The sequence below is a fragment of the Solea senegalensis genome, linkage group LG6 (assembly GCF_019176455.1).
Source record: "Solea senegalensis isolate Sse05_10M linkage group LG6, IFAPA_SoseM_1, whole genome shotgun sequence".
Classification (NCBI taxonomy): domain Eukaryota; kingdom Metazoa; phylum Chordata; class Actinopteri; order Pleuronectiformes; family Soleidae; genus Solea; species Solea senegalensis.
This window is the reverse complement of record NC_058026.1, coordinates 24,977,770-24,990,765: the sequence shown is the minus strand read 5'-3', so window position 1 is coordinate 24,990,765 and position 12,996 is coordinate 24,977,770. Positions and strand designations below refer to the sequence as shown.

The 12,996-nt window shown below is 38.7% G+C and overlaps 2 protein-coding genes across 2 annotated transcripts in view; both read right to left on the bottom strand.

The window, feature by feature from the left end:
- Positions 1-2,076, bottom strand: part of abcg2d (ATP-binding cassette, sub-family G (WHITE), member 2d) — a 9,564-nt gene extending 7,488 nt beyond the window's left edge. The window contains exons 1-3 of the mRNA XM_044027583.1: positions 1,810-2,076; positions 698-757; positions 484-598 (exon numbers count right to left, since the gene is read on the bottom strand). Of these exons, the coding sequence (XP_043883518.1) occupies positions 484-598; positions 698-757; positions 1,810-2,024 (390 nt within the window). The 5' untranslated portion in view covers positions 2,025-2,076. The remainder of the gene's footprint in view (positions 1-483; positions 599-697; positions 758-1,809) is intronic.
- A 2,469-nt stretch (positions 2,077-4,545) lies between these two features.
- On the bottom strand, positions 4,546-12,193 carry ppm1kb (protein phosphatase, Mg2+/Mn2+ dependent 1Kb). The gene is made up of 7 exons (XM_044027582.1): positions 12,065-12,193; positions 10,006-10,494; positions 9,805-9,905; positions 7,340-7,505; positions 7,042-7,186; positions 6,794-6,928; positions 4,546-6,690 (listed from the first exon to the last, which is right to left on the bottom strand). Exons 2-7 carry the CDS (start codon positions 10,473-10,475, stop codon positions 6,559-6,561), a joined length of 1,149 nt encoding a protein of 382 aa, XP_043883517.1. The 5' UTR covers positions 10,476-10,494; positions 12,065-12,193; the 3' UTR covers positions 4,546-6,558.
- Between the last annotated feature and the right edge of the window lie 803 nt (positions 12,194-12,996).

The following is a 12,996-nucleotide window of genomic DNA, read 5'->3' as shown; positions in this document are numbered from 1 at the left end:
TAATAACCTATGAACAACAAGAACTCCTTTGTTTTTTCTCCTTTGTTTTTACATTTAATGAAGGATATTTTTACAAAACATGACATTTCTTGAGAAATATAAGTGCAATTTCAACAATATCATGCCTAAATCACACTGGATCTATAAAGGCACAAACATTTAGTCACTGGTATCTGGAAGTGAAAAATATTGTATTTGACATTACGTTTAGATTGTAATCGTAGTGTGAAATTTTAACAAATTCATCCTGTGGGCCGGATTGGACCCTCTGGCGGGCCGGTTCTGGCCCCCGGGCCGTATGTTTGACACCCCTGCACTACACCAACAGCACTGTTGCCTTTACAGCAAGAAGACCCGGGTTAGTGACCGGGTCAGAACAAGGGCCTTTCTGCACCCCCCAGACCCTCACGTGGAGGATAAAGTGCTGGAAGATGGATGGATGAAGATGGAAAAAGTGTCATCATCATTAAACTTGAACTGCACCTGAACAACATATCCAGAGAGGCACTTAAAGTCTGGAGGCTGTGGCGCTCCGTCAATGAGGACTTCTCCTGAGAGACCTGCAGGATCCTTCCTCGCCGCCAGAATATCCAAAAACCTTTGCAACACAAAACTGAACATTAGTTAATGCTTCTACAAGAAACACTGCATGGATCGATTTTTTTTTGTGGTTGTAGAAAGTCGTTGAAGTACTCACGAGGATTTCCCACTTCCTGTGGGTCCAAGAATGGCATTGAGTCCAGGTCTCATAATCCCACTGCAGCACAACATTCAAATGTATATAAGCACGTTGTCACATATTTAAATCCGTCTCCATTCATTTCATCTATAATCTTGGATTTTCACTGTTTAAATGTTATGCTACAAATATGAAGCGTGTGAAACGAAACAAACAGGATGAAATCAGAGGCAAATAAATTACAGACATTCTTTTTACTTCAATTTTCTCTAAAACTAACAAAAAACGATATTGTATATTGGATGAATTTCTCAGGGATAAAAGAATTTAAAGGTAAACATTGCAACACATTTAAATGTGCCCCCATTCATTTATAGATTGTAAAATCTCAGATCAGTTATTTGCTACTATTACTCCTGCTTATATGAAGCGTGTGAAACAAACTTTTTTTGCTTTTTCTGAATTAGCTTCCTGCCTTTATCCCAAATAATCTGTCCATTAAAGGAATTTCACACAAGTTACAGGCACGCAGAACAAAAACATGCTATACCACGTGAAACTACGTAGGAAAAATAATTCAAAAGCAAATTGTTGTCGCCCAAAAGCACCAGAGAACGTAAGGATCGCTGATATGAAATGGAATTAAAAGAGTGAATAAAAGCCTGGAAGTGGATCACTCAACAGTTCCCCTGGCTCTCTGAGAGATTACATGCAATAAACCATGCTTAATATCATATAATTAACACTGAGGCAGGAAAAAAAAAAAAAAGCTTGTGTGAAAAGATTTATTCTTCCCTGGGAAACGTCAGCGTGACTTAACACCAACACACAGAAACCAGTGTGCGAGGACCAACGTGAACATCGGGCCCTTTTTGTGTTGTTGTCATTCGTAGAATAATCAACAACGTAAAACGTTTTGTGAGTGTGTGCAGCCTGTCAGAAATGATTATAATGAGAAAAAGTTTCATTATCCTCAACATCAAGCTTAATATTAGACTAAATGAGCAGAGGGAACAGAAACAGGCCAACGTGTCACAGTTCACAGTTCAAATACCACACGTCTGTCTAAATCTGTGTCAAGAAGAGCAGCTATGAGCAGCGCCGTGTGACAAGAGAACAGAGGAACTGACTTGAGATCCAGCAGAATTTCCCTGGTGCTGCTTTTCCTCCGACAGGCGCCGCTCTTCGGCTGGACTCTGTAGTGGATGTTGTGGAAGCTCACACTGGACCCACGCGGCTGCTGGTCCTGGTTTGAGGATCTGACTTCCTTTGAGGTGGACGTCCCGTTGGTGTCAATATCCTCCATCATCGCGACGCTGATGTGGTTCCGTCTCTGCATTGTCATCTAGAGCAGGGGTCTCAAACTCAAATGACCTGGGGGCCACTGAGTGTCTAGTTTGGTCAGTAGGGGCCGGTCAAGTGGAAAAAAGTCCAACCTTTTGAGAAAAATATTCATAAAATATTCATATTTATGTTCACATTGTTTATATATGGAACAAACAAAGTAGTTCACAACATAAACATATTAATTTACAAATTGAAACTATTAGTAAAAAACATACAGAAATAACAAGAAATTGATAGTGGGGCCGCAACTTTGAGGTCTCTTATCTAGATCAAACGTGATCTGATGAAAATCTGTCTTTATCCAGGTTTGTCACAGAAGAACTCAAAGTAAAGACAATAACCACAAAAACGGAATAATTACTGTATATACTTTTTTGATTTTTTGAACACACTCTCAGTTGTTCTCAGTTTTTCTAAAATATGTTACACTCATTTTATTACTCATTATATTGTATTCATAATAATATTGTAGTTGTAGTGTCGTTATACTATTAAACTGTAAAGAAATACCATAATACATTTTTATTAAAAATGATAAAGTGCTATGTGCTGGTTTGAACATTTACAACAACACAATTTCAATATGAGAAAAATGTCAACATTTGTATACAGTACGGCCTTTTATAGGTTACATGGGTGAAGACAAACAAACAAAAAAGTGTTATTAATCTCAGTCCTTTTTTCCTGGCTAAATGACTCCATTCATATTTAGGCTGTGGTGGATTGTAAAATCAAATAATCTGGGTACTTCAGTAATTCAGTTAGTGACAGTGACAGCGCTACACGACCTCGTCCTATAAAGAAAGACAAGCGGTGACTTACCGAGCGAGCAGTGAGAGAATCCTGCTGCTGCTGCTGCTGCTGCTGCTGCTGCTGATGGAGCAGAGAGAGACTGAGCAGGCGGACTAACATCAGCTCATGACAGCGGGGACAGGTGCCTCACAGTCAGTCAGGATCCCAAACCCCACTTTGAGTTAACCCTTACCACTACAACACACACACACACACACACACACGCACACAGTGAGGTCAGTGGAGGTCAAATGTTCTGTTTCTAGGAATATTAGTTGTGTATTATAATGACTATGGTAAATAATAATAATAAATAATAAATAATAATCTCAATAAGACCATTTGAGAGCTTCATTAACTCCCTGCCTTGTTTTTATGACTGCAATATGTAGCTTGTGTTCTTTTAAAACAGATTTTCATTGTATGACAATAAAACCTTCTATTTTATTCTATTCTGTTCTATTCTATTCTATTCCATTCCAAATCAATGGCAACAAGACAATTCTTGACCAAACACACAACTAGGTGTTTGAGGAAGAGTGGGTTGGACTGGCGGCTCCACTGTTTTTCCTGTAGCACCTGTTTTAGAGAGGGGCCTGTGACCTTAGGACCCCTCTGTCTCTACCCAAATAAAATTAATCTGCAGCTGCAAAACCTATTTGACCCATAAACTGAAGATGACATCATGTAATATATTTTATATCTATATATATATAGATATAAAATGAACTATCGTCTGTGCCATTTATGAAATTTAAGAACGACCAAAAGAAAACTACTGTTAACAAAGGAAAAAAAAACAGTGGCCTACCTTGAAATAAACCACAGAACTTTGTCAATTCTTCTGTTATTTGTGGGAAATTGATGAAATAAAAAGTGACACACTTTGAAATAAATAAAAACACTGCTCAGAGTGTATGTGGTTCATGCTTGAAAAAAGCTGAGTGTGTGTCGTATGTGGATGCAAAGACGGACCCAATTCCAAACTTCATTTACAACATGACTTAGTGTAAGTGTTGGAAATGACTTTCAATATATTGTAACACAGGTCTGTTGAGTTTTGGGAGGTTTTTAAATATCAAATATTTTGACAAACAAGGGATGTGACGCATGTTTTTAGTAGCACAAATATGAAAATGCTTTTATTCCACACCTTGTTAAATAGATACATAAATAAATGAGTGAGTGAATATGGTGTCCACTTTAAAAGAAAACATTTAAATAAAATACTTTTTTTTTTTCCAAAGCTACAGGGAGCCACTGCAGAGTTGCTGAAGAGCCGCAGGTTGTAGACCCCTGAACTATGAAATGCCACACATTTAGTAAACTTTGATCAATATTTCCCTCCCTGCCTTTTAGGGGTTGCTGTAAAATTATTATACTTGGCAGTAAATAGACAAAAGCCCAGAGTCAGACTCCACCTTTAATCAATAAATAATAAATTACGGCTTTAAATAGATCCACAGAGACTATAAACAGTCTGATTTAATGTCAGTAAGGACTACTTAAGTGATGCCTCCTTAGATATAGCTGCTTGAATCAAAACATTTACTTTAATCAATTGCATTTTTTTTTATGGTTGATCATGATCATGTGTGAGTGTATTTTATAATCACCATGTTGCTGTTCCTTTGTGTTTTCTTTTTAAAGGACTTTGATAAGTCCTATATAAATAAAGATTATTAAAATATACACAAAAAGCAACACAACATTGCCAAACTCCAAGCCCATTTTTTGATGTGTAGTTTTTAATTGTGCGTCATGATCACAGTACAGTAATGGGAACAGTGCTAATGGGAACAGTCCTAATCAGATTTAGGTCCCATTTACAGGTCCACGGCAACAAAGAAACAGGAGTATGTGAAATGCAGTGAAGCAAAAGACAGTAAATAAAACACTGAAGTCACCGAGAGACAGCTTCAACAGATGTAGTGGATGTGTTAAAAGTATAAAGACAAGGTCCTTATATATATAATAAAATCAAGGCTTCCAACAAAATTATAAAACACTGATAAATAGCTTTGGAGGAAACTGACACATTTGTATCTTTCATAGTTAGAACATGTACACTGATAAATATAGATGCTTCCATTTGTCTAGTTTCAACAACCACAAATAAAAAAAAACAACAAACAAAACCTGTACAGACGATCTAATAACGGTTCAAGTCTGCTCTGCACTGGACACTCGTGCACTCACATTAGATCAACCAAGACAACGGACACAGCTTAGTCTCTCCTCCACAACGACAGGGACCGACTGTGTTGTTTTAGTCATAGAGGGCATTTCAGCAAACATTCACATTGTCACACAAGGTTCTTAGCTGAACATTTATATGGTGCTGCATTAAGTGTGCTTCATTAATTCTGGCTGAAAAGACCAAGTATTCAAGCTACTATTTAAATAACGAAGCTTCACACACACACACACACACACACACATTGACGCAAAGGTCCGGTGCATTTCAGATACGAGACTTAACCAAGATACTGAGTAAATATAACAGAATTATCCGTTCTCCAGTAATACATAAATATAATTATTTACAAAATTTTAGTGTACATGTCTACGCCCAGCACACCAACAAGGCCAGGTTCAAATCACGACGGAGATGAACACTTTTCCATCCTGAGCCAAGAGACAATGGTTCAGCCACTGAAATGATGTTCATACAAACAATGAGCAGCTCCTCTCACACTGCCCATCAGTTCACCAGATTCCTCAACATTCAGGGTTCACGCCATCACTTCTGTGCAAAATGGGCATCAAAAAAGCTCATCAGTGCTTCAAGTACTTCTGAAGTACAAAGAAAACAGCAAGTTGTATAAACTTGTTTTGTGCTGAAGAAAAACATCAGGAGCCCAATGAAATTTACCAAAACATTCACAAAGTTAAATGGGATGTTTTGACCCACAAAACAAAAAAAGGAAGCTCCAAAATCAACAGTCACTAAAACCTACTCACTGCCTTCATTTACTCATGAAACTCATGATACTTATACTTGACTTTGGAAATGGGGAGGTTGTCCATTGGTGGGCAAACTTGGGCATTATGAATACCTAAATAGATAAAGGTGCATCTGAACGGTTTATATAAGGTGACAAAAGAATTCAGCTAATGTAGAAGGACTACATAGCTGCTGAGGGACACCTCATCACTGTTGATTCCTGTCCGTCATTCAAACACTTATCAACTTTTAGCACCTTGGGTCATTGGCTTACTAGAATTAAACATTGCATAAAGGGGTAATTTATTTGTTTAGTGCACCTGATTCACCAGAGGCTAATAATAATTACCACGGTGCTCTAAACAGCAGGTTTTAACCCAGGGGTCTCAAACTCCAATAACCTGGGGGCCACTGAGCGCCTCGTCGTCAGGAGAAAAACAAAGCCCAGTAGTGTTGGGCGATAAGAAGTTAAAATTATACAACAAAATTCCACACGACATAATGTTGCAATAACAATATTTGTGTCCACAGCTTTAAAAATAAAAGTGTTTTGTTTTAATATGCAAAAATATATAGTTCACAATAAAAATGTATTCATCTAATCTATTAATTAAAAAAATCAAACGTAAATAACATGTGGCCCGCGGGCCGCGAGGTTGAGACGTCTGTTTTAACCCATAGGTGTTACTGTTTGGGCAAACAACACGTTTGATGTTTCCCTTAAGGGCAGGGATTGTATTGCACACAATAAGTAAGTCCACAGACCGACGTGTTTCATCCACCGTCTTGCCGGCTACGCCCAGCGGCCACTGGACACAAAACTCCGACTGAAGGAAAAACTGGTCTCTGAACTCTTGTACCTTCCCCAAGCACCGAAGGGCACCACGATAATTGTGCTGTTGTCCTCTGAGCCATACTGAAGAGCCTGAAAGAGAAGAAAACCATTGACATTATGCTCCAGCACCATAATGAAAACCACAATTCCAAATGATATATATCAATACTAGTCAGTATAAAACCTCAAATACCTGATCAGATATTCTCTGTGCTGCCTCTTTGGGGTCGTGGCACTGGTTGATGACATCACAGATTTCCTGGCTGTTCATAATAAAGTTAATGCCGTCTGTGGTCAGCGCCAGGAACGTGTCATGGACATGGTGCAACTGGGAAAAATCAGTATGCAAAATAATGTCAGAAATGTCATTGTGGACAAATTAGCCTTAAACAACCTGTGTTGTGGAATCTGAACAGATTAGTGTAAGAACTCAAAACATACCGTTATTCTCTTGGTCTCAGGCTCAGCGATGACTCCCATGTTCTTCAGGTCAAAGTCTCCAATGCTGCGCGTCATGGCTAGCCTGCCATTAACATTAGGCTGTCCCAGACTATTCCAGGTTATAAAACCCCCACTCCTCTTAATCCTTGAGGATTGTGCAGAGGTAGAGAGCAAAATGAATAATACTAAAAATAACTTTAAAAACTGTCACATGTTATAAAACTGTCCACAGATGTCCACTAGGATCAAAGTGATGTAAATCTCATCATCTGCTTACGGTCCATGACCATTTATGTACCTCTCCTTCTCGTCCTTCCTCTCAGGAGTGTGGTCATCGGTGAGTTTATGGGCTTTGCCCTTACGGCATAGCATGGCGCGGCTGTCCCCCACACTGCCCACCACCAACTCAATGCCATCCCTCAGCAGGGCCACAGTGGCAGTGGTTCCTGCATTGATGTCCTGCGCTACAGAGACAAAAACAGAGACATTAGAGGTAGAACCAACCATGAAGGTCCACACAGAACAGCTACTGTCCACTTTGCTCACAGCAACCATGTGGTGTATCTCACACTCTCACATCCTCACAGTTAAGTATGGAGACATGGGTGGGAAGTCATAGTGGACGTGACATGTACATAGTGCACTAGAGATTACACAATAAACAACAGAGGAGGCAGTTACACATGCAGGTTGAACTTTTTCAGTTCCAGAGCAATATTCACAGCAGAGTTGAACTAAACCTAAAAAATTATACATTTTCATGACTAGTACAACATGGGTGTAAAATATGGACAATACAAGACCTCATCTAAAAATATCCTGATATTCAACAATAAGAATATTCGTTTTTTTCTTCCTTTGTTTTGCAGGCTTTTTTTCTAGACTTGCATATCAAATAAATGATACAGTACATGATTCTAATATTTTGCAATGGTTCTGGATCTCATTGTTAAAGCTCCAGTGCGTAACTTTTAGTTGTTTTTTGTTGTTGTTAATATTGTTTGTGAAAAGAAACAATGTAACATTTTCTGTAAACTTCGGCCTTCATCTGAAAATGGGTTTGTCAAACAACACTATCAGACCTGAGGGATGGAGCGTTTGTGTGTACCCCACAAGGATGGGTGGGGGGTAAGAAGCATTTACTTGTCAAACCGCTAAACAACAGGTTTTTTTTTAGCTTTAGGCTTAACTTCTGAAATTTTTCTTGGGCGGTTCTTTGTGTGTTTGCAGCAGTCATGCTTCATTAGCACAATGTACCTGCTGTCTCCGTCTTGACAAAATAAATTCCTGTGTGCAATTCAGCAACATGAGACCTGAACACCGCTATACTGAGAAAGACAGAATTGTGTGGCACTGATAGGCTTAATCAGCATCGTATGAACTCTTTTGACAATGTTTTGAATGTAACAGACATTATTTATGCTTAGAAGTTGCACATTGGAGCATTAAACATGATGCGGCTCATGAACTAATACTGACACTGACATGATACATCTCATACAACCTGTCAAACTAAAGCGCTGTCTCACACAAAGTTTTGCATACACTTGGTGAGAGAAGAAAAGGAAGAGAGAGAGAGAGAGAGAGAGCGAGAGACAGAGCTAGAGGAGTGAGAGAAAGATAGGGAACCTTCCAGTAGTCCAGGATTTAGGACCCGCTGGACTCTCCTTCAATATCTAGCCTCTCGCCATCCACATTGGTGCCAAGGGCCTCCAGCTCTTAGCTGGGTCAGCAGCTGCCGTAGATAACATGCACACACACACACACAGGCATATTGGGACATTTCACAGTGCGTGGCCACTGTATGGCCACAAAACAGGTATACTAGCTTGAAAATCATTATATAACCTTCATCTGACATAATGTTGCTTGAGAAAAGCCAAGCTAACTTACTAACTTCAGTATCACTACAGCAAACATGTAAACAATGACTTATTAAAAGACATTTTTTGCATTAATTTGTTTGAGGGATACTCAGATTTGCTACAGATCAAAAATATCAACAGATGGGTGACAATTAAAGGAAATCACAACCTTAATTGTGCTTTAAAGGTGTTTGGTCATCAAAAGACTTCAACTGAATGACTCCTCTAAATGATATTCAATAATATGGGAATCTGATGCTGGTGGAAAACATTTACCCCATAGATGATTAACTAGGTTGAGATCTGGTGACTAAAGGACCATATAATGTGATTCAAATGTCACCAAACTCATTTTAACTTTAACACAAAAAATTTCACCACTTCACTCACACACTTGACATAGGCCATTATCTAAAAGGGATATAATCAAATGATCTGATCAACTGAGGATGTAGGCCATTTTACCATAGGTGGCATCATGAGGAGATGATTTAGGCAAAAAACAATTTTGACAAAAAATGACATATGCGATTATTTTAACATTGTGACGATGTTTTATCATAAGAGCAATCAAGATTTTCCCTTAATATGTCACCAATCTGTATGTAGATGCAACACTGGAAGCAGTCAGGCATGAGTGTTTGCTCTACCTGTAGCTGGTTTATTGTTCATCAGTTATAAAGTAACTCTGGGTTAATTGACAGACCTCTAACCATTAATGCTCAGGTCAAATCACTTGGGATATCCAAGGCTTTGAAAGCCTAAGGTATTAGAGTATTGAAAAGAGAAGACAAATGCCATTAAATATACTTAAATATAAACATTAGTGTGCGTATATACTGTATATACAGTACACACATACAATATGACTATGTACAAGTACCATGAAAGAACCTACCATTTGGAGAGAAGTGCAAGTGCCTTGAAAAAGCCTTTTCTACTTCAAGGAAAGCCTTTGATAAAACTAATTCCAGATTTGTTTCCTTTGGCAGAAGATCCCTGAAATAACAAAATGTGGACAAAGAGGAGAATGTTACCATATTCATTCATTCACAGTATAATTTCCTGTGTATTGACATAATTTTAATGATTTTCTTACTTGATAAATTTTTCCATGTATTTTTCACAGAAGTCAGCTGCTTGCGGTCCACCATGCCCATCAAAAACAGCAAAATAGAGGACGTCTTCTGTCATTTGGGACACCTGGAAGCGGTCTTCATTCTCTTTGCGTTGACCAATGAGAGAGGCACAACCCACTTTTGATAAGCTGATTTTAGGAATGGGCTTTCCATAGCGAATGCTGGAAGGCAGCAGGATAGGTTCATCAATGCGATTGTCCCAAATGCCAAATGAATCCCAAGTCGTGGGACGACCACTGCTGTCTGGATCAAAGCGTGTGTTGCTTTGTCGTTGTTCTGATGGGCTGTAAATTGATCTACGAAAGACTGTGAACTGGAGGTGGCTGTCTTCTTGCAATGGGAGTGGGACTAGGGCTGCCTGAAGAAGACCGCTGCGAGGCACATAAGGAACACTGCACCTTGCCAGGCGCGCAAGACAAGCAGCTGACATCACCTTGACAGCACAAACACTGGAGGAGCACCAGATCCAGAGGAAGAGGGATGATCCAACACAGAAGAAAAAGTATTTGGTTAGATTGGAAAAGAATATTAATGATTATAAAAGAAAAAACAGCAATAATATAATGTTTTAAAATGTTGTTCCACTAACCGACCATGGAACAACTTGACAGGGTTGTTCCAACAATACTGGTTTGGGTTAAACTCCAATTTCCAAGTAGGAAAAAAATGTCTAACAATAAAAAATTAGTGTGAAACATACTCTTAAGATTTCATAGTGGCCTTTTCAGTGGCTAAAATCTGCTTGTCTCCACTGTCTCTCACTTAGACTATGCATGTATGTCTTTGCTCTGACATATGTCATTTCCTCACAACCACACTTCATGAAACATCACTTAAACTATCACTTAAAAAATGTAATGTCCTCTTTTACACATGTCCCTGATCAATTAAAAGCCATCTTACAAAAAGTGAGTTTTCAAGAGTGATTTATAATAAGTGATAATAATATTCTTATGTAGGTCAGTCTGAGGGAGCGGTCATGGTAGCATAGCAGTGAAAGTTCTGTTGAATGACCTGAGGCAAGCCCATGCAGGATATTAAATTCTGGGAAAAAACAATCTTCAAATAAATCCTAAAATCTCTCCTAAAAAATGTCTCTTCAGATTACACTGACATGGTTTGAAGTGTTCTCATATCAAACAGAACCCCTTGTTTAGAAGCAGCGATTGTGAGGGGTCAACAAACAGTATTTCTCCAACAGAGACAGAGAATACGACAGTCATAGACAGAATTACTCAATTAGTGTTTGTGTGCCTATTACACTTTGCACTGTTACTCACTTCTGCCCAGTCGTACTGCTCTTTACTGCTCTTTACTGCTCTTTCTGTAGTGCTCTTTTTCATCTTTAAAAACATTTATATACTGTGTATATATACGTTTACTGTTCACTTTTAAAAATTTTGTATGCTTGTTATGCGCCAATGACACCAGAACAAATTCCTTGTATGTGCAAATCGTACTTGGCAATAAAGCTCTTCTGATTCTGATTCTGATTTGGTCAGTTATCAAGCAAATAATGAATACTTGCATGTTAGAGTGAGTGTGAGATTATGATTTAACTGCTATCTTTGTCATTTAAAATGATAATACATATTGTCACAGACTGTGACACATATATTTGCTGAATAAAATTCTGTTATACTGCGGTCTGCAAACACACCTGACGAACACGACACCTTCACACACACCCCCACACACACAACAAATGTTACACGAATGATGCAACGTCTACACTACTAGCCGCTAACGCTAACAACATACGATACACAGCGGGTCGCGCACACGTCTCGGTTCAATTATCATAAATAACATTTTTGCGGTTATATGAATAAAAAAATTCTCATAGTTAACGTTGGTTATTTTACATTCCTGTGGCGTTTTCACCGGGTAGTTTAGCCAACTACGCAACGACTGCTAACTTTAGCAGGTTAGCCACATACGTAGGTGTCGAGCATTAGTTGCTCTGCAGTTAGAGCGACGTTATCGAGTCAGTCTTCTTCAGCTCACAGTGAAATATACCTCAGGATCCTCTAGTTGTACTGGAAAATTCCGACGCTCTTCTGCTTCCTTCAGAACTACCAGCGAACCTTCGTCCTGTCGTCAGTGTGACGGTCTCTCAATGTTATCAAATAAGGCCTGTGACGTCACCACACCGTTCAGCGAACTAAGAACGTGTACGCCCCTTTTCTACGCCCCCTTACCCAGGCAGATAATTGGTTAACGGAACAATTATTGACAGCTGTGTGCGCCAATCGTTGAACGGTAATGTTGTCCGCTGCAGCAAATGAGAGAAGCCTTTGATGTTGATATGGCACACCTTTTTAACATTTTAATCGCCAAATTGGATTATGTGGAGTATTTATGTGACGTCATTCTTACTAGTCAAAACAGTTAGTTTCAGATGTTTGGAATTCAGTTTTTACGAGTCAAAATGACAATCATTCATGTGTATGGGGTTTGTCATTATCCAGTTGCAGATATTTGTAAATAACTCTAATTCCAGTTTCAGATATATATAACATCATTATGACTATTCACAATTCAATTTCAATCTGAAAATTAATTCAAGATATCTAAAAAAGTTCTTCAATTGAGGATAATTGAAGATATCTTGAACTTGAATCATGACATAGTAGATATCTGAAACTGGAATTAGATATCCGCAGATCTACAACTGAATTTAAGAGATATCCATACACATGACTGGCATATCTGTCTATCTCCAAAATTCAGGCCATAGAGAAGGGCCTTGATGTTTCATGGGGTTTGTGATTGAAGATTCACCTTTTGACTGGTGCCATGTTGAGATTTTGCAACCAGAAGTTCAGAGATGTAACCTGCTGCAACCAAGCACTTATTGGATTATGCCAACACGTCATGTGCTTTAAATGGGAGCATACTTTTCAAAGTTGACATCATGTTCTACTGACGCAGTTTATTGGCGCTGTAAA

What these genes read in the sequence shown, in the direction of transcription:
- ppm1kb (XM_044027582.1), bottom strand. Translation starts at nt 10,475, where the DNA reads ATGTCAGCTGCTTGTCTTGCGCGCCTGGCAAGGTGCAGTGTTCCTTAT. An exon ending in CTTGCACTTCTCTCCAAATG is followed by an intron (nt 7,506 to 9,804) that starts GTAGGTTCTTTC and finishes TTGTCTCTGTAG; the next exon opens with CGCAGGACATCAATGCAGGA. An exon ending in AGGAAGGACGAGAAGGAGAG is followed by an intron (nt 7,187 to 7,339) that starts GTACATAAATGG and finishes ACAATCCTCAAG; the next exon opens with GATTAAGAGGAGTGGGGGTT.